At 41.9% G+C, this 22,390-nt stretch overlaps 1 protein-coding gene across 1 annotated transcript in view; it reads right to left on the bottom strand.

The window, feature by feature from the left end:
- Window positions 1-6,316: 6,316 nt before the first annotated feature.
- Window positions 6,317-22,390, bottom strand: part of LOC121555008 (guanylate-binding protein 1-like) — a 33,606-nt gene continuing 17,532 nt past the window's right edge. The window contains exons 5-9 of the mRNA XM_041868765.2: window positions 21,203-21,445; window positions 20,800-21,080; window positions 12,384-12,596; window positions 12,105-12,207; window positions 6,317-6,984 (exon numbers count right to left, since the gene is read on the bottom strand). Coding sequence (XP_041724699.2) covers window positions 6,557-6,984; window positions 12,105-12,207; window positions 12,384-12,596; window positions 20,800-21,080; window positions 21,203-21,445 — 1,268 coding nt within the window. The 3' untranslated portion in view covers window positions 6,317-6,556. The remainder of the gene's footprint in view (window positions 6,985-12,104; window positions 12,208-12,383; window positions 12,597-20,799; window positions 21,081-21,202; window positions 21,446-22,390) is intronic.

Raw genomic sequence — 22,390 nt, 5'->3', positions numbered from 1 at the left:
CTCTCCGGGTGGTCATGACATCCGTAAACTCATGCTGAAAGCTTGTGATATGAATAAACTTATGATCAAGGTTCAGTATGAGCGGACTCCTTTGTTTATCAGCAATGACTAGCAACTTTGACTCGACACTACACACACAAATACACAGAGTACACTCTGAAAGCAGACACATACACAGAGTACACTCTGAAAGCAGACATACACAGAGTACACTCTGAAAGCAGACATACACAGAGTAAACTCTGAAAGCAGAAACATACACAGAGTACATTCTGAAAGCAGACACATACACAGAGTACACTCTGAAAGCAGACATACACAGAGTACATTCTGAAAGCAGACAAATACACAGAGTACACTCAGAAAGCAGACACATACACAGAGTACACTCTGAAAGCAGACATACACAGAGTACACTCTGAAAGCAGACAAATACACAGAGTACACTCTGAAAGCAGACATACACAGAGTAAACTCTAAAAGCAGACACATACACAGAGTACACTCTGACATCTCTACCTAATCTCGAGGACGTGCATTATTGGATTTTCAAGCCGTGTGTTCCTGCACTGGAGCAGCAGAGGGGGCCAGTGTCTGGAGCCTGACCCCTGGTGACCTCACTACCATCTCTACTGAGAAACATCAACCCCAGATCAACCCTGAGGGTGAGAGAACAGCATCAGACCTTGATCAACTCTTTAACCATGAATTTAAAACCTTGTTGTTTTTCCATGAGGATTATCAATTAATTAATTTCATTGCAATCTAATTTCTCAAATGCCTGATTTGACCCCAACACTGTCATTAGGTATGACCATGAGATGCCTTATCAATATTTACCTCAGACTGCCATCTGGTGGTTAAATGTATACCTTACAAAACAAAACAGGTGTCACTAATTGCATAGTTCCCATGAGGACAGGATCATCCAATGATCAGTCAGGATGTAACTGTCTGTCTCCTTTTCTCCTGTAGTGAGTTCCGGTACACATGCTGAAAGAAGGCCTATCAGCAATGGGAACGGTGAGCATTGACCAATAAGATCACAGCCTGTTTGTAACTGCATTACATTATACATTTACATTTTTAGTCATTTAGATAAGATGCTCTTATCCAGAGTGACTTACAGCTAGTGAGTGCATACATTATTTATTTTTTCATACTGGCCCACCGGGGGAATCGAACCCACAACCCTGGTGTTGCAAACGCCATGCTCTACCAACTGAGCTACACAGGGCCCCATTAGCCATCTCCTTTGCTGTGGTCTGCTGCACTATTATGTATAGTGTATATGGTATAGTCTGACCATGATACCCTGGGTCTCTCTCTATGTCCTGTAGAACTGCAGTGTTGGGCCCGAGGGTGAGTGGAGGTTCCTGGGGTATCCCTCCAACTCTTCTCCCAGGTCAACTGACCTCTAGGGTCTGGCTGCCATGTGATTTATGTTTGTGTGTCATGGGAAAGGCCTTTTGAGGGTGAATGGTGAAAGGCCTTTTGAGGGTGAATGGGAAAGGCCTTTTGAGGGTGAATGGGAAAGGCCTTTTGAGGGTGAATGGGAAAGGTCTTTTGAGGGTGAATGGGAAAGGCCTTTTGAGGGTGAATGGGAAAGGTCTTTTGAGGGTGAATGGGAAAGGCCTTTTGAGGGTGAATGGGAAAGGACTTTGAACAGGGTATGGTTGTAGGTGCCAGGCGCACCGGTGTAAGTGTTTCAAGAACTGCAACGCTGCTGGGTTTTTCACTCACAAGTTTCCTGTGTATATCAAGAATGGTCCGCCACCCAAAGGACATCCAGCCAACTTGACACAGCTGTGGGAAGCATTGGTGTCAACATGGGCCAGCATCCCTGTGGAATACTTTCAACACCTTGTAGAGTCCATACCCTGATGAATTGAGGCTATTCTGAGGGCAAAAGAGGGTGCAACTCAATATTAGGTGTTCCTAATGTGTTGTACACTCAGTGTATGTGGGTCCACTTAAAGGAACATCTATGAAAAGCATCGCTGATGTAGATAACGTGCTCTACTGTTTCTAAAGGGACATTTAAAAAATGCAAATAATAATAATAATGGTAATGCTTTGCGAGGGATTATAATGAAAGGGGATCAATATAAAGGAAAGACAGAACTGATTCAGAAATCTACACCGAATAAAAATATAAACGCAACATGTAAAGTGTTTGTCCCATGTTTCATGAGCTGAAATAAAAGATCCAACATTTTCCATATGCACAAACAGCTTATTTATCTCAAATTTTGAGCACAAATTTGTTTACGTCCCTGTTATTGAGCATTTCTCCTTTGCCAAGATAATCTATCCACCTGACAGGTGTGGCATATCAAGAAGCTGATTAAACAGCATGATCATTACAAAGGTGCACCTTTAATTTATTTATTTTATTTTTATTTCACCTTTATTTAACCAGGTAAGCCAGTTGAGAACAAGTTCTCATTTACAACTGCGACCTGGCCAAGATAAAGCAAAGCAGTGTGATAAATACAACAACAACACAGAGTTACATATGGGGTAAAACAAAACATACAGTCAATAACGCAATAGAAAAATCGATATACAGTGTGTGCAAATGTAGTAAGTTATGGAGGTAAGGCAATAAATAGGCCATAGTGTGAAATAATTACAATTTAGTATTAAGACTGGAATGATAGATATGCAGAAGATGATGTGCAAATAGAGATACTGGGGTGCAAAAAAGCAACAAAAAAAACAATATGGGGATGAGGTAGTTGGGTGGGCTAATTTCAGATGGGCTGTGTACAGGTGCAGTGATCGGTAAGCTGCTCTGACAACTGACGCTTAAAGTTAGTGAGGGAGATAAGAGTCTCCAGCTTCAGAGATTTTTGCAGTTCGTTCCAGTCATTGGCAGCAGAGAACTGGAAGGAATGGCGGCCAAAGGAGGTGTTGGCTTTGGGGATGACCAGTGAGATATATACCTGCTGGAACGTAAACTACGGGTGGATGTTGCTATGGTGACCAATGAGCTAAGATAAGGCTGGGATTTGTGGTCCTCTGTAGCTCAATTGGTAGAGCATGGCGCTTGTCACGCCAGGGTAGTGGGTTCGTTCCCCGGGACTACCCATACGTAAATATGTATGCGCATATGACTGTAAGTCGCTTTGGATAAAAGCGTCGGCTAAATGGCATATTATTATTATTTGCCTAGCAGTGATTTATAAATGACTTGGAGCCAGTGGGTTTGGCGACGAATATGTAGTGAGGGCCAGCCAACAAGAGCGTACAGGTCGCAGTGGTGGGTAGTATATGGGGCTTTGGTGACAAAACGGATGGCACTGTGATAGACCTTGTGCTGGGGACAATGAAAGGCCACTCTAAAATGTTCAGTTTTGTCACGCAACACAATGCCACAGATGTCTCAAGTTTTGAGGGAGTGTGCAATTGTCATGCTGACTGCAGGAATTTCCACCAGAGCTGTTGCCAGAGAATTTAATGTTAATTTGGCGGTACGCCCAACCGGCCTCACAACCGCAGAGCCTGTGTATGGCGTCGTGTGGGCGAGCAGTTTGCGGTGGGGTTATGGTATTGGCAGGCATAAGTTACGGACAACAAACACAATTGCATTTTATCGATGGCAATTTGAATGCACAGAGATACCGTGACGAGATCCTGAGGCCCATTGTCGTGCCATTCATCCGCAGCCATCACCTCATGTTTCATCATTATAATGCACGGCCCCATGTCGCAAGGATCTGTACACAATTCCTGGAAGCTGAAAATGTCCCAGTTCTTCCATGGCCTGCATACTCACCAGACATGTCACCCATTGAGCATGTTTGGGATGCTCTGGATCGACGTGTACGACAGCGTGTTCCAGTTCAAGCCAATATCCAGCAACTTCGCACAACCATTGAAGAGGAAACGGACAACATCCCACAGGCCACAATCAACAGGCTGATCAACTCTATGTGAAGGATATGTGTCGCGCTGCATGAGGCAAATGATGGTCACACCAGAGACTGACTGGTTTTCTGATCCACGCCCCTACCTTTTTTAAAGGTATCTGTGAACAACATATGCATATCTGTATTCCCAGTCATGTGAAATCCATAGATTAGGGCGTAATTAATTTATTTCAATTGACTGATTTCCTTATGTGAACCACACCAGATACCGACTGGTTTTCTGATCCACGCCCCTACCTTTTTTAAAGGTATCTGTGAACAACAGATGCATATCTGTATTCCCAGTCATGTGAAATTCATAGATGAGGGCCTAATGAATTCATTTCAACTGACTGATTTCCTTATATCAACTGTAACTGAAATTCTTGCATGTTGCGTTTATATTTTTGTTCAGTATAAATGATAACTGTACAAGCTGGTCAGTTGGTTATTAATTACTGAGAACTGTCAACCTACAAAATGGTTTTAGACCATAGGTTTATTGATTTCTAGGCTGTTGTGAGAGGAAATTAATCTGTACAATGTGCTTCATATCCCAAATGGCTGCTTTTCAGACACTGATACAGAGAAGCATGATACTGACCTTGGTATGTATAATTCTGATATACATTTTCTTAAAACAATGTACTGGATGTAAATCTAATGTGAAATCTAAATATTCCCATTACTCTGGGAAGAAATGACCAGTATTGTTATTATTTTGTTGTACAGTAAATTGTTTAAAACTATACAGAGATTATTTTTATAGTATTTTATTTGTCTGTCAGATGATTTGATGGAATCTTTTATTAGTTTTTTCCTTGTTTTGTATTTTCTTCAGAAATGGCACATTGCAATAAAGGTTTACTTAAAAAATGGTGTGTCTGGATTTTCCTACACTACTAGGTACTATAATGGATTGATGGATAATATACTGTAATAAACCAACTCTGAAGTAAATGAACTCTTCTGACTTCTGGCTCCAAATTGCCTTAAGCTATCCTGTCTCGCATACTAATGTTTCACACAATGAAAGTAGCCTTGCACGCTGGTGAGATGACACGGCCTCTATAGGTAATGTTGGAAAAGTCTTGATTAGTCTGGGGAACCAGAACCAAACCATGCATGAGTACTGGCCTCCGAGAGACTTCTTTTGACAAACTTCCTCCCAGAGATGGCACCACAGTTTCAAAAGTGGTGTTGGGAGAAATGTGTACATGTCTTTTCTGGGGCCTGGAGTTTTTCCTGATCTCATGATCTGGTCAGGTAAAACTCTGGGTCCTATTCGTAGGCTATAACAGGGTCCAATGTCAACTTTTTTTCTCACTGGCCCGACGGGGCCTGTTGGCCAAAAATCTACTGTCCCAAACAGAATTTCTACCGACATGGTGTAGTTTTTTTAATGCATTGGGGTAATGCAGGGCCTAAAGGTTGGCATGCTTTCTCTCTATATTCCACTATTAATAGGCTATATTTGGTTATTATGATGTATATTCAAAAGCTGTGTAATATAATTTAGCAAAGTAAGTCATTACTCTATTCTTTAGAAGTGCCTTGTATTAATTGCATTCATTTTCGTTTCTAAAGCATGTCATTTTGTGAAGATGTTTTTTACATCTCAACATAGGACGCTGACCAGGTCATAGCACCATCTCTGCTGCTTCTCTGGTTTGAAATGATGTTATTACTTGTATTGATAAGAAGAAACACTGTGCAGCCCTTTTCATTGAAGTGTTAAAGGCTTTCAACACTGTGGATTACTTATTACTCATTTAGAAGCTTTGTAGCTGTTTAGAAAATTATTTAATGGACAGAACGCAATGTGTATTTACTGATGGTGTTAAATCAGGTTTTCTGGACACAACGAAGGGTGTCCCACAAGGATCGATTCTTGGTCCAGTTCTTTTCACCATTTACATTAACAATATTGGTTTATCTTATAACAAATGTACCTGCACTTGTATGCCGATGACACTGACTCTGTTGTGTATGCTATTGCCCCCACGGTAGACCAGGCTCTTTCAGAGCTACAGTCTGCATTTGTTGCTTTACAGAAAATCTTTGTTGAACTGGAATTGGTACCAAACATGGATATTGCTGTAACACACATTTCAATAGTCATTCATCTGGGTAACAGAGAGAGAGAGACATTTTGTCCTTTTGACAGGGCTGACTGGCCCCTACAAGAGTCTTTGTGTTTTGGGCCATTTGCCATGTGGCCCCAGGTGACATAAAGTACACATTTGATTGCAGGGCCTAAGACATCTTAAAGTAAGAAATAGGGTTCACAAGAGGTCAATCAATCAAATGTATTTTATAAAGCCCTTTTTACATCAAAAGTTGTCGCAAAGTGCTTTACAGATACCCAACCTAAAACCCAAAACCCCAAAGAGCAATGCAGAGGCAGAAGCACAGTGGCTAGGAATAAACTCCCTAGAAGGCAGGAACCTGGGAAGAAACCTAGAGAGGAACCAGACTCATGTGGCCATTAACGTCAGATCGTTTTTCAAGACGTTCAAACATTCATAGATGACCAGCAGGGTCAGATAAAAACAATGATGGCTATAGAGGACAAACACTTCAACGCTTCAAGATTCAATATCAGTTGGCTTTACATACTCAGGCATTCAAAGTGGAGAGGTTCACAGTACGATACAGAGTCGTTCAACAACTTTTACAGGAGATCTTTCCTGCATTAACGCTTCCATCTGCTTTTTCTGTTCTTCAGCCTGCTGCTTTAAGCTTTCCAGCAGAGCCATCTGATTCTGGTTACTGTGGTCCTTTTCCAATTGATTCTTCTTCTTTATCTCCTCGATCTCTTGTCTCATTAGGTCAGCCTTCTCCTTATGGCCCTTCTCCATGAGATCTTTCTGCTCCTGCATCCTGCGTTCCAGGGTCCTGTTGAACTCCTGCTTCTGTTGCTTCCTCTCCTCCTCCATCTTCTCTTTCATCTCCTTCAAATACTTCTCCTGGCCCTTGCCAATGTTCTCAATGGTGCACTCCATCTCTGCCTTTTGCTGCTTGAATGCTGCCTTCTCCTGCTCCAGCTCAGCTGTTTTCTTCTTCTCAGCTGGACGATCCAAGGAGAGAGATGAATAAGTAGGAAAACTGGACAACTCATTTTCTCATACATATTCATACACATTAACCCCCCCTAGAGTATACTGACACACTGGTGCATCAATCTAAGTTAGGTAATAAAACATACCCATTAAAACCCGGCAGTTGAAGCTAGAGATATCTGGGCAGAGCTACAGCGCTGTTTGTCAGACCAGGAGACGTCCTGAAATCTTTCTTCTTATGGAAACGTCTGTAGCATCCAAACGGTTTGGCCTACAAACTAATAGGACCACTCAGGATCCTGCCCACATGCCCACAGCTGGCAGCACTCAAGTAATCATAAATTCAGAGTGCAGCTGCATGCGACCCGATCTTAATGACTGTGGTAAATTTGAGTTGACTTTGGATATCCCTATGGGTATAGTTAGTCGGCCACCAGATTTCTATACAGTGCCTTCAGAAAGTATTCATACCCCTTGACTTATTCCAAATTTAGTTGTAGTTTACTTTTGTATTTTCTATTATCACACAATACCCTATAATGAAGAAGTGACATTTCAGTTTTTTGTTTTTTTATTCACACCCATAGAATCACCTTTGGCAGTGATTACAGCTGTGAGTCTTTCTGGGTAAGTCTCTAAGAGCTTTCCACTCCTGGATTGTACAATATTTGCCATTTTTCTTTTCGAAATTCTTAAAGCTCTGTCAAATTGTTTGTTGATCATTACTAGACAACCATTTTCAAGTCTTGTCATAGATTTTGATGCAGCTTTAAGTCAAAACTGTAACTCAGCCACTCAGGAACTTTCACTGCCTTCTTGATAAGCAACTCCAGTGTAGATTTGGCCTTGTGGTTTAGGTTATTGTCCTGCTGAAAGGTGAATTCATCTCCCAGTGTTTGGTGGAAAGCAGACTGAACAAGGTTTTCCCCTAGGATTTTGCCTGTGCTTAGCTCCATTCCATTTATTTTTTATCCTGAAAAACTCCCCATTCCTTAATGATTACAAGCATAACCATAACATGATGCAGCCACCACTATGATTGAAAATACAGCGATTGGTACTCAGTAATGTGTTGTTTTGGATTTGATACACCATCCAAAGTGTAATTAATAACTTTACCATGGTCAAAGGGATATTTAATATCTGCTTTTATTATTTTTACCCATCTAAAAATAGGTGCCGTTCTTTGCGAGGCATTGGTAAACCTCCCGGGTCTTTGTGGTTGAATCTGTGTTTGAAATTCACTGCTCGACTGAGGGACCTTACAGATAATTGTATGTGTGGGGTACAGAGATGAGGTAATCATTCAAAAATCAAGTTAAACACTATTATTTAGGCCTGCCATAACAAAGGGGTTGAATACTTACTGACTCAAGACATTTCAGCTCTCTATGTTTAACTAATTTGTAAAAAATGTGAAAACCATAATTCCACTTTGACATTATGGGGTATTGTGTGTAGGTCAGAGACAAAACATCTGAATTGAATCAATTTTAAATTCAGGCTGTAACACAACAAAATGTGGAAAAAGTTAAGGAGTGTGAATACTTTGTGTAAGCTCTATAAATAAAATCTGATTTGATTTGTATTCATCATTCAAAATAGCAGATACTAACAAATCCTTATTTGTCAAATCTACCATTTATAGGTTCTAGTCGGCCACCAATACTACAATCCAATGTGGATATTGTGATGTCACGAGAGGCTGTGTCCTGGAGGGACGTTACATCCCCCTGAGGTGGCTGCAAACCCAGACAGCTATGGCTCCATCTGCTGGTAGGGTCGGGAACTCCACCCCTCTATGGCCAATCTTCCCACGCAGCTGAAACAAATGAGGAGCTGATGAGCTGAAGGTTTGGAAAAGGGAAGAGACACACTGGGAGTGAGTGTGTGGGGGTGAAGAGACACAGTCTCCAACCTGGGCTCTCTGGAGGACAAGAGTGCTGCCCGTCCACTTCCATGAGGAATATAAGGATTTGGAGATACTTACCTTTGGGAAATACTCACCTTTGGATATATGCACCTGTGGAAATACGTGTGGGACATTTGGAAGGACGTTTTGCTGGGTTGGCCACTAGCTGCAACGTGGAATACAGTAAGACTGGGGAAAAGTTATTTGAGCGAGGGAGAGTTATGATTTTGGATGTGGAAGAGACATCCCTGAACTGTTAACCCTTAAAGAGCCACCAGAGAACAGAATTGTGTTATACTTTCGTTAGTTTCCCAAGACCTTTAATAAAATCCTTGTTTTGGTTGAACCTGGTCTCCTTGCACTACTTGAGCAATCCCGCTGAAAGCTGTGTAGCCTCTCGTGACATCACAGATGGTGGAGAATACGGGCACGCTCAAGCGTTAATAGTGCATGTCAGAGGAGGATACCGAAGGTTTGATCACCCAGTTTTCCAAGTTGGCCGTAGGCTCCCCGCCCGACTGAAATGGAGGACATATTGAAAGCCCTTGTTGCTGGCCAGCAAGCCCAGATGCAAGCAAACGTGGCTCTCTTGGAGGAGCAAAAGAAAGCCAACCTTCTGAAGGCAGAGGAATTGCAGTTGCAGAGACAGAGGGTTGTCCAAAATACCCGCCCAATAAAGGCAAGTGACTTTATATCTAAGATGGGAGCTACCGATGACATTGAGGCATACCTGCATGCATTTGAGGCCACGGCCACTAGGGAAGCCTGGCCCAAGCAACAGTGGGTTGGTCTGTTAGCCCCCTTTCTAACCGGGGAATCGCTGAATGCTGTCCGGGACCTGGGCCCTGACCAGGTTACTGACTATGATGCCCTGAAGTCTGAGATCCTCAGCAGATATGGACTCACAAAGTTTGGTATGGCCCAGCGCTTTCACAGCTGGACCTTCCAACCAGACCAACCTCCTCGGGCGCAGATGCATGAACTTGTCCGAATCGCAAGGAAATGGCTGGATCCGCAGAGGAATACAGCAGCGGCGGTGATGGAGGCCGTTGTGGTGGATCGTTACCTACGCGCCCTGCCTTATGAGGCAAAACGGTTCATCAGTCAACAGGCCTTGACCACGGCTGATCTGACCGTGGAAGCTGTGGAAAAGTACCAGGCCACAGCGGAGATGCTGAATGCTTCCCGAAAAGACCCCAGGAGTGCGGCCCCACCACAAATGGGAAGAACCCGTCCAAAGGACCCCAAGGTCTCGAACCCAGCCACGTCAGGACTTATCCCGGCTCCAGGGGGAGCCAGAAACCAGGCGGGTCCAAGAAGAGTACACCAGGAGGGGGAAACTCGACAGTGTTACCGGTGTGGGGAGATGGGACATATCTCCTGGCAGTGTGGGAAACCAGCCGATGAACCTATGCCCACTGCGGAGTCCTCCAGCTCAGCACCCACACACCGTTTTGCCTCGCTCTTGGGAGTCGTAGATGGCGGCCCAGATCGACCCCCCACCTGCCCGGTAACTGTGAATCACCATGATGTGGAGGCCTTACTGGATTCTGGTAGCCGGGCCACCCTGGTGCGTAAGGATTTGGTGGGCCCAACGTGTCTGACCCCGGGGAAAGTCCTCCCAGTTTCCTGTGTCCATGGGGACACCAGAGAATACCCCATTACTGATCTTACAATGACCAGCACACGGGGAACCATACACACGACGGCGGGGGTGGTTGATTCCCTCCCCGTCCCTGTCCTAATTGGACGAGACTGCCCAGCCTTTTACCCACTCTGGAGAGAGTCTCAGGAGAGGATAACCCGAGTACCTCGGAAACGGAGAGGCAAGACTCATCCTGGGAAGGCTCCGGTGCAATCCTCCGAATTACTCACTCCCGCCCCGGGCTCTGATAGGGATGGCAGGTGCCCAGACCGACACAGAGACGGAGCTACAGAATCTGGACAAAGAACTGTCTGGTCTGAAGGGGACCGCTGAGAGGTATCGTTTGTTAAAGCAACAGTTAGACATGAAGACAGAAGAGTTAGATATCCTCCAGGCTAAACTCCAACAGAGCTCCTTCCATAAGCAACAGGAGGAGCTGGAGAGGCTGCGCAGGACCATCGAGGAGTGTGAGGAGACCCTGCGCAGTAGTAAGGAGGTCCAGAAGAAGGCAGAGGAGAAGTACAAGGTGTTGGAGAACAAGATGAAGAATGCGGAGGCAGAGAGAGAGAAGGAACTGAAAGCTGCTCAACAGAAGCTAAACTCTGCTAAAACCAAGGCTGATGCGTTCAGTAAGAAACTCAAGGAGAGACAACAGGAGGCTGAGTCCCTGGTCCTAGAGGTGGAGGAGTTGAAGAGAGAGCAGGCTGGCAAGCACCACGGCAATGCGGACGCCCTCTCCCGGCGTGATGCCTTCTTCGCTGCCTTTACCCCGACGAGGACGTCGGTCCCGAGGAGGGGATGTGTGATGTCACGAGAGGCTGTGTCCTGGAGGGACGTTACATCCCCCTGAGGTGGCTGCAAACCCAGACAGCTATGGCTCCATCTGCTGGTAGGGTCGGGAACTCCACCCCTCTATGGCCAATCTTCCCACGCAGCTGAAACAAATGAGGAGCTGATGAGCTGAAGGTTTGGAAAAGGGAAGAGACACACTGGGAGTGAGTGTGTGGGGGTGAAGAGACACAGTCTCCAACCTGGGCTCTCTGGAGGACAAGAGTGCTGCCCGTCCACTTCCATGAGGAATATAAGGATTTGGAGATACTTACCTTTGGGAAATACTCACCTTTGGATATATGCACCTGTGGAAATACGTGTGGGACATTTGGAAGGACGTTTTGCTGGGTTGGCCACTAGCTGCAACGTGGAATACAGTAAGACTGGGGAAAAGTTATTTGAGCGAGGGAGAGTTATGATTTTGGATGTGGAAGAGACATCCCTGAACTGTTAACCCTTAAAGAGCCACCAGAGAACAGAATTGTGTTATACTTTCGTTAGTTTCCCAAGACCTTTAATAAAATCCTTGTTTTGGTTGAACCTGGTCTCCTTGCACTACTTGAGCAATCCCGCTGAAAGCTGTGTAGCCTCTCGTGACATCACAATATATTTGGTTATTTTTACTCCATAATAATTAGAAGTTGTCTTTTGGGTCGTTTTTGCATCTTCCGAATGTTAGTCTACCTCAGTTGATTTTTTATTTTATAATTGGAAATAAAAAAGATTGTGGTGTGGCCTACCTTGGATTGTTTTCTCATTTTCACTCAGTTTGTTGTCAGCTTGCAGGATGGAGTTGGACTCTGAACTCTTTTCCTTCAGGAACTGCTCCAGAACCTCCTCAGCCTGTAGAAAACAAGCCTTATAGGTTGTTGCACTGATTTCCATTCAAACCGTAACCAGCTGAGTGAAATTAGATGAAATGTTTAATTGGTCATTACTGACTAATTACTGACTAATGATGAATGTTTTTGATTCTCTAATACACTATGTTGTTGCTTTAGTTATTTTCTAGCTCTTACCCTGACTCCTTTGTTGGGCTCGGCCCGGTACTGTGCCACTATGTTGTCATGGTGATTGCAGTAAAGCTCATAGCCTCCCGGTGTGGCGTACATCCCATCCTTCATCCCCTGATCCATCGGAGCAGACAGCTTCTCCAGAAGGGCCTTGCACTTCTTCTCTGAGGCATCCTTGTTCTGTTTGAAAAGGTCGGCGGAGTGGTTGCTAATGGCCTCCTGAAAGATTTATTGGGAATTTTCAGATTCAGGTGTGTAGAATAAGATCAGACAATTATATAAAGACAGTTATAGAAAAGGTTTATTACAGGATGCTAACATTGAAGAATACAGTATACACCACATGCGAAACACAGCAGCTGTAAGTAAACCTCGATACAATAACACGTTGTAGATCAGAATGTTCTCTAAGAAGCAACATTTTATAGAGTTATAGAAAAGGTTGAAGGTTGACCTTCAGCTGACACTAGCTTCAGTCATGTGAATCCTGGTATGCCATGTTCCTATAGTGGTAAAAGGTTACATATTGGCTCCATATCTATATTAGGATTTTATTCAATATTGTGTTATTTTTAATCCAAGATTAAAATCAAATCTGAGCAATGATTTTCACAGTACTGTTGTTTTGTCTCTAGAAGTTAATTGATTGAGGAATTGCACTGATTGGCCATATTCCACCTGTTGTCCCTGGATTCCTACTGGTGTTGCTGTTACTGGTGATTATCATTTTGTTACATAAATGAATCATTAATTGTTTTATTGAATGGCCTTGACGATGTTAAAAATACTGTAGTGTATTGACAATACGATGGTGTTAAATGTTTTTAAATGGAACTGAAGGAATGTTGTTTATGGTAGTATCAAGAGGGAATGTTTTAGGTGTAATACCACATATCACCGACAGGAGGTGGGTTGTAGACAGGGGAGACTGGTGATTGGCCAGAAGAGAGGGCATCAGGGTTTATAAATAGGGGTTAAACGATGAGACGTTAGAACGAGCATAACAATCTGGCGAGTCGTTCTCCGGACAACGCGTGTCTGTAATTTATGCTGTAACCTCGTGGTATGAATAAAACTTCTAACATGATGCAGCATAACGGACTCTTTGTTGACAGCAGTAATTGCCACCATTAATCATATACGACATAATGGCGCCCAACGTGGGGCTTTGGTTTGCGTCTCTTCTGTGTTTCAGTCAAGCGCCGAGCTAACTCTCTCTGAGGCATGGAAAGGGTGAGTGTTCTTGCCGCTTCGGAGTTTGTTAGATTGGATATGACTTGTGTGCACTGAGGAGCTGCTCCATTATAACCTAGCCTCAGGTGGCGTTACTGCTGGTCGACTAGAGTCTGCTAACATTTATATCATTGGTAACTATGGACAATGATGAACGGTAGAACTTTATATTTCATTGGTAACGGGTGACAATGGATTGGTGATTAATGTTGGAATACGTATGCATTTTTAGGGCACCGTGAATACGGATAAGACCTCTTAATCGAGGCGATTCATTAGGGATGGGCTACAAATCCTGGGCTTAGTTAGACTGAATCAGGTTGATTTCTTAAGCGGGAATTATGAAGTGAATTGGTGTATTTATGTTATTCTCCTCCTCTGGCCGACGGGAAATTGGTTTGGGGGTAACCTCTTGATATGAGATTCATCTTTCAAGGCAACAAAAAGTTAGATGGAGATATTATTGATAATCATGGAAAATGATTGGGCCACGGTGCAGGATATTGATTTGTGTAGTATATCGCAGTTGGCTAGAGGCTACAGCTCATTCTTCATTGTTTCAGGTCACGTGGTACATCGTGGCTAATGCTAACGGCTAATGCTAACGGCTAAATGTGTGTTGTGTCACCAGGTACTTTAGGCTAAGCTAAATGCTAATGCTACAGGCTAATTGTGTTGTGTGCTACATGCTAACGTATCCTTGGAGATTCCGTTGCGACGGGTGAAAGTCTCTTAAACTTGTTTATGTGTTCGTAAGTCAGGTTATATGTTTTGTGAGCGCTGGTAAATGTTGTTTGACTATAAGGGGGAAATGGGGAATTACAGCTGGACTGGTATTCTGTTTGGAGAGAGAGAGTAGAGAATCTTCCTTTCACGGTGAAATTGTATTGAGGAATGATATTTGCGCATGCGTTTAATTTTGCGACACTACAGTACCAAACGGGGAAGTTGGAGTTTATGACACGAGATTAGGACACGTTTTGGTTTACGGCACTAAATCTACGACATGCGGTCGTGCTGAGGCGAAGAAACAAAATGGGGGCGTAAGGTCCTATCTTTGGGGTTTCTTGGCAGGGGTTTAATAGGGGTTTCTTGCAGGGGTTTAATAGCTATCGGGAAGGAACGTTGGACATGAATCTTTTAAAATCGTTACAGTAACTGTTATTGGAACGTTAAACTATTTGGCAAGATGTAGTAAAGTTATAAATCAAATATATGTTGACGGAGTATAATTAATTAAATTAAAAGACGATTAAAATTAAATGAAATGTTTTGGAGCGATCTATGAGGGTAAAATGATATTTGCGCATGTGTGGGATTCTGCAAAACAACACATTGGTTAAACTGCAGGGAGAGGAACACAGACGACGGAACAAATACGCATAAAGAGATTTTAACACGATGATACTAGTTTAAACTGCGATTGGTTAAAGATGAAACTTGTTTTGTAGCCTATTGAATTTATACATTAAATATAGGATAACGGATTATAATAGATTGAATTAAAATAATTAAATAACGGATTAAAATAAAAAAAAGGTTTTTGAGCGATTTATTTAATTCTGAGTTTAGTCTTAGAGTGAATAATGTAGAACGAATGAATATTGAACGGTTGGAAATACTCAGTGATGGCATGAACTACTAAAAGCTGTTCTTGTGTCTTTATCCCTTGTCATGAGAGACAGGAGAGAGAGGGGGAGCGAGGAGATACAGGAAGTGATCACGTCACGTGGCAGAGGATCAAGTCAAAAAGGTTTTGGTACTGATTATGGTTACAAAATCTTTCCCTAACAGGATATGTGATGTTATGACGATTTTACAAGGGGCTTGGCAAATTCTATTTCAATAAAAGTTACATGTTGGAGGCTATGTGCATCACTGGGCTGGATTACAGTTCGATTGGAAATCAGGTACTGACATTATTCTTTAAATTTAGGATAATTAGGGGTTAGAGCAAGGGGTTAAAGGCTTTGTTTAGGGGTATTTTAGTCTGAAGATAACTAACTTGCATTTACTTGCATTTGATGGGTTGTGGTAATATACTCAACACTAATGGATAAATTGGTGACATAGGAATAAAATTGGGTTTAATTATTCAGGATGGTTAATGGATTTGTTTAGGTTATATTAAGAATTACAGGGGGGGGAAGCCTATATAACTTATATAGTCTAAAATAGGATAGTTCACAATAAAGGAATTTAAAAGGGCTTGATATAGGGGAAAATTGATTAAAATAGTCATTTTTTAATCAAAGTAATCAAAGTAGGGTTAGAGTAGTGTTAGGAGAGACTAATGGCAGAAGTTAGTACACCTTTCTCACATACGGATTCAGCAGAAAGACATCATCCAGCAGGGTGATTATGGCATCAGAGATGAAGACGAATACGAGCAGAAACAACGATGAAGATGAATCCAGAAGACGGAAGGAAAACCGGGATGTCTGGGAACTTAAGGAGAAGAGGATGATGGAGAATGAGAGTGATTGATGAGAGGTCATGGGTGGAGGTGACTCTGTGATCAGAGGGAAGTGGCAAGAGAGGAAAGAAGAAATGGATACTAGAGATTTGATCTCTGATGGAAGTTGAAGATGAAGAAAGCGATGAAGATTTGGAGATTAAAGGTGCTTTATTTTCAAGAGGAGTTTGTCCTACAAGGACTGGCACAGAAGATGATGGAAGATGATATTTCAAGAACAGAACTTAGAAGATAACCTATTGAAGAATACTGATAGGTCCACAACGAGAATAACTGGACGAAGAAAACTCAATCAAATACAACTTATAACTGGTGGTGGAGAAGAAGGAAAGTATGAAGAATCAGAGTGAATCAAATCAACAATCACTGTCACAGCTTCAACTGAACAATATCAAATGCAATTGTATCAGTCAAAGGGGGGTACCAGATGTTCCCTATCCACAGCAACAAGTCAGGAGGAAACAAGAGAACATTTTTAAGGAAGATACAGGGGCAATTCAAGATCACCTGTTCTCCAGGTGAACACTAAATATTCTAGAGTGTCTAGAATATCCAGAAGGGGGTATCAGCTGATAGCATCGATTAGGGAAGAAGAGAAAATAGCTAAAAGTAAAAACAACCGACTATTAGAAGTGATAGTGAATAGGGGGAAAACTTATCTGGGTTCAGCCTAAAGAGGTTATCCATATCCACTCTGTAAAATAAACTAATTAGGTTAGGATAGGGATTGGAAGTAGTAAAACAGTTTACTCTTCGGGAATCAATTGAGCTCTGCTATAGAAGTCAAATAGGAATTACAATAGACATACTAATATTAGGACAATATATCAAGGATATTGTGGGAAGAGATGCATGGTTTAAATTGAAGGGTTCAATCAGAGACACACTGGACGACTGACTGGTGGAATATTTTAAGAAGTGGGGTTTTTGGGAATCATTTGCTTAAAAGATAATATCATAGGAAGGATGATAATGTATTAGATTGCCTGTTAGACAATCTGTCTGGGAAAATAAACTTAATAGGGGTGACTGTTATTTTGGGTTACATTCTTACACTAAGAGATTTGAGGTTAGGCTAAAAGGTGTTTAGTCATTTGCCAAGTCTGTGTGTAATGAGTCAGGAGCAGGTGGGGAATTCCCAATCACGTATTCTAAAAATTGGTGGGGAGGGAATTTTGTCAATAAATCAGTGGGAAAAGGTTTTAAATGTTATGAGAGAAAAGATTAGATTCAAATAAGTTAGGAGAACTAGGGGTGAAGGAACTCTGAGACAGTGAGCTAAGTTTCAAAGTTAGTAGTAAGAGAGAGAGAGAACAGTAAGGAATGACACTTTAGAATAGGAAGATCAAGGTAGTTGTGGGTACTTTTGTTATAATCAAAAGGTTTAAAGTTTAGAGGTAGAACTGAAAGGGGGAAAAAGTGACATTAGTGGTGATGGATGGAAGTACAAGTAAAGAGTTCAGAGCTTTGGGATGAAGTAGTAACAATAATGACATCAACACGTGAGTCTATTAAAACAACAGTGAGAAGTAATTTAACTCTTTCAACATTGATAGTTATTAAAGCCATAAATATAGCGCATTTGATTATAAGGGTTCAGCATCAATTATAGGGGGAAAATACTGTTATGAGGGTTAGGAGAATAATAATTATAATATACCATTTAGGATGATGACGTTTCTTTCACAGAGAGAGAGAGATAATTAGGGAGAATAAGTATTGTTAGCAGGATCAGAAGTAGAAGCTGTTGCACTTAGTCAAATAAGGGATTATTTTGCGTAAGGTTACAGATAAAGATCAGGGAGAATATGTGTACTTATCTAGTGAAAGCATTAAAATGTGTTTTGGTTAAGAATTATTGGTTAAAGGGCTATTTAATTTGTAAGGTGATGCTTATAATGGAAGATTTGAAGTCTGTAAAACTTTCCACAGTCACAGAGGGAGTTAAGGATAAGTTTATTACAGTAGTCACTCCAACAGGGAATAATCGAATAGGATGTTGGTAGTTTCCCACTAGAGGGAATTAAGGGTTTTAATTCATCAACTAAATCAACAACGTTAATGGTAACTTTGGGAGGGGATTAATGATACGATGGTAATAGCAAATGTAGGAAGGATGACAACAACTTTTCTGAAGTTAAAAGAGGTAGCAAGAGGGACTCAGGAGGTTATGGAAAATAGGAGGGCAGAGATAGAAACAATATAGATTAATCTGAAATAGAGAAGATGGATTTATCATGGAGCTATAGGATGAGGTCTTTGATTTTGATGACAGACGGGAAGGGGTATCTGCAGTGCCGCTTGTTCTTCTGTTGTGAAAATTAGAGATAGATAGGCAGGTAGGAATATTTGGTTCCGGTAAATCATTCTGTAAGAATCAGTGAGGAATCTTGAGGGTTGATGTCTGTTGGGGATGCCAGCCCAAGACGTGTTGGACGGTTGCGCAGCCTCTAGCGGGTCTGGGTCAGGGTTATGCTTTGTCATGACTGTGGTATCGGCAACAGTCATTGACCGATAAAATAATGTAGTTGTCAGAACAGTAGGGTTTAAGTGTTCTTGGGTAAATGGATTACCCTATGGGAATTGTTAGATGGAAAGTAAAGTCAGGTAACAGTGGAAACCTGAAGTATTCAGGTGAACCAGTGAGGATAAAAGTTGTTTTTGGTCTAATAAAACATATGAGGTAAGGGGTATGTTTATGGGAATATCATATTGGGATGTTATATGATAACTTTGGATAAGCATGAACATAAGGTTAGAGATGACAAATATAATGTAATTTTTTATATACCAGGTAGTAAGAAGAGCAGGACTTTGATGGTTAAAAGATTAGCTTTTGACTGACAGGGTGACTATGGGGAATCTTAGAGATATTTGGTGGGTTTGTGATGATAAAGTATATATATTTTTACCCTATGAAGGGATAGGATTTGGGTATGTGTCAACGTTGAAGCTTCCATATGAGGCTTTTACTATTAAAAGAGAGCTAGCATCGGACACAGCTAAATCTAGGGTTAAAAGGGTGACATGGCTACATGTTATAGTCTTCAAGCCTACCATTGGAGAATGAGTCTAAGGGAGAAGGGGGGACTTCTTCCATGGTATGGTGTAACATTTGGAAAATATCAGCGTTGCATTTGGATGCAAAATCAGTTAGGTCAGTAGGGGGCAGTGATGGGGTACATTTTAAGGCACTGTGTAATATGTTACTGACCGTTGAGAAAGTTATGATATTGAGATAGGTTGGAGGAGTGGTGCCTGGAGGCAACACTCAGATGCCATTGTTGACTGTTCCGGATCTGGACGAAGAGGGACAAGTGGCCTACTGATGGATAAATATCATTTTGGATTATTTGATGATTTTTCAAGTTGTTTTTTTCAATATTAGTATGATTTTTGGTATGATTTATGAATCAAAGGGGGGGGGATAGGTTAATGTGATTCATACATCATTTATAGGTCTTAAATTGATGTTGAGGTTTAATTTGAAAATGTGGTTTTGCAAAAGATACTGTTTGGTCGTTTATTTTCTTGTCATTCCAGAAGCATTTGGGAGAACATGTGGAGATTGGAATACTCAAACAAAGACAAGATGAAGGGACAATATGACTGGAGGAGATGAAACAAGGAGGGTGTGGCTGATTCCATCATCAACAAGTCCATTGGAAGAGGACACTACAGGGAGATGAAGTGTAGTGGACTATATTCCAGTGTCTGCAATGAAATATAGACATATTTGATGTGTAATACATAATTGTGTCATAGTCTTAGGTATTGATTTTAGTAGAATGATGTTTGATGTTATTGAATGCAGATGAGGATCTTAGATGCTTTTGTTTATTTCGATGGGGTTTAGGGACAGAAGGTCTAGGAAGGAGAGATTCATTGTACGATTCGATGGGTTGACCAGCCGTACAATGGATATTTATGGATAGGATTTTGTTTACATGTGTATTTAATTACATCATAGTTTCAAATGTCTTTACATGATTTATGAGTTTATCTGGAGTACCGCGGTGGTTGCCTGGGGCAGAGGGACCGTGAGAGAATTTTACTGTCTTGATTGATGGATGGATTATGGCTGCCGGACAGTTTTTCGCTCTTACACTCCATAGAGATTTATTCATGATTCATAGTAATGTGTTAACATTTCATCAACAGTTATTCATATTTTATAAGAAAGGTATTTACACTCTAGAGGAGAATGGTTTGGTTTAAGGTTAAAGATACTCAATAAGATAAGTTGTTACTAGTCATAATCTTATTCTGTTTGGTTTCGAGACGTTTAGTTCGTCTCGAAAGGGGGGAATGTAGTGTATTGACAATACGATGGTGTTAAATGTTTTTAAATGGAACTGAAGGAATGTTGTTTATGGTAGTATCAAGAGGGAATGTTTTAGGTGTAATACCACATATCACCGACAGGAGGTGGGTTGTAGACAGGGGAGACTGGTGATTGGCCAGAAGAGAGGGCATCAGGGTTTATAAATAGGGGTTAAACGATGAGACGTTAGAACGAGCATAACAATCTGGCGAAGTCGTTCTCCGGACAACGCGTGTCTGTAATTTATGCTGTAACCTCGTGGTATGAATAAAACTTCTAACATGATGCAGCATAACGGACTCTTTGTTGACAGCAGTAATTGCCACCATTAATCATATACGACAATACATTGTTTGTACCAGACACAGATCTCAAATGATGAGCCTTACCGCCAGAGCTTTCAAGAATTCCCCATTTTCGTCTTTGAAGGATCTCTTCATGAACGCCTGCATTGCCTGGGTCTCTGAACTGAGGTGCTTCTCTGTCAGCTGATTGATGTCCACAGGGAATAAGTCCTTCACATCCTCCATGCCTTTCTGGTACACCGCCAGGCCCTCATCCATAGCAGCCTGGTTCTCAATTTTAGCCATGGCCAGCACCGCATTCTCCAGACAGGGCACGTTGCCTTTGGCTATGGTCTCCACATAGGTGTTTACCAAGTGGCCTAGCACTGCAATCAGATAGAGGTGGGAAGAAAAACATGAATGTGTGTATTTAGTGTCACAATAAAATTCAGAATCAATATATGTATCCATTTTCACATACTGTACTGTAGATAGATATCTGACTCACTCTCTCCGGTCAATGTGTGTCCCCCTATAACAGTCTTCACACGGCTCTCCTTGAAAATGAAGCGGCAGAAAGTATCTGCGACCTCTCGGAAGCTTTCAGAAAGCTCAGCCTCGTCCATGGACTCCAGTCGCTGCATGTTGTCAGGAGTTGTAGGGGAGGGGAACACAAAACACTTGCGTTTGGGGAAGAACTTCCGGATGCACTCTCGTGGGAGGTTGTAGTCATTTATCTTTTTACTAGTTCCTGAAAGATAACATTGGCATTACTAGATTTTATAGTACCTGCAGATCATCATTTTTTTTTCAATAAAAAAAATAATGTATATATATATTTTTTTTAGTCATTTACCAGATGCTCTTATTCAGAGCGACTTACAGGAGCAATTAGGGTTAAGTGCCTTGCTCAAGGGCACATCGACAGATTTTTCACCTAGTCGGCTCAGGGATTAGAACCAGTGACCTTTCTCTTAACCACTAAGCTACCTGCCCCCCCAATAGCGTGTCCCGATAATATCTAATTTCTCCTCCAACCCATCACAGCTCTTGCAGCATGAACTGACATGTTGTCCACCCAATCAAAGGATCAGAGAATGAATGTAGTTCTGAAAGCATAATCTACAGCTAGCTAGCACTTCAGTGCATAAAATGTGGTGAGTAGTTGACGCAAAGAGGGAGAAAGAGCTATATTGTGTTGCTTTGTTTTTCCTTTCACATAGCTAGCGAATGCAGCTAGTTAGATTAGCCTACTCAATCACCTGGCTAAAACAGAGAGGGATGCTATGTTAGCTAGCTGGCTATGGCTATCCAACACTGGAACTCTTCCAAGGTAAACTTTAGAGTGTGGTATATCTAAGCAAATAAGGAACGAGGGTGTGTGGTATATTTAAGCAATAAGGAACGAGGGAGTGTGGTACATGGCCAATATACAACGGCTAAGGGCTGTTCTAAAGCACGACGCAACGCAGAGTGCCTGGATACAACCCTTAGCCGTGGTATATTGGCCATATATATACCTACTCGTAACATATTGTTGCCAGGGTAGATTTTCCCCTGTGCCTATGTTTTATTGGATATCCGTTACTGTGTATTTGCCAGGGATGGTTTCCCCTGTGCCTGTTTCGTTGATCGCCATTTGAGCGCATTTTGTCTGTCTATGAAGGAATAAACTCTGTATTCGGTGATTACCCTC

The sequence above is a fragment of the Coregonus clupeaformis genome, chromosome 40, assembly GCF_020615455.1.
Source record: "Coregonus clupeaformis isolate EN_2021a chromosome 40, ASM2061545v1, whole genome shotgun sequence".
NCBI lineage: Eukaryota > Metazoa > Chordata > Actinopteri > Salmoniformes > Salmonidae > Coregonus > Coregonus clupeaformis.
The sequence above is the reverse complement of the archived record's forward strand: the minus strand, read 5'-3'. Positions and strand labels throughout refer to the sequence as shown.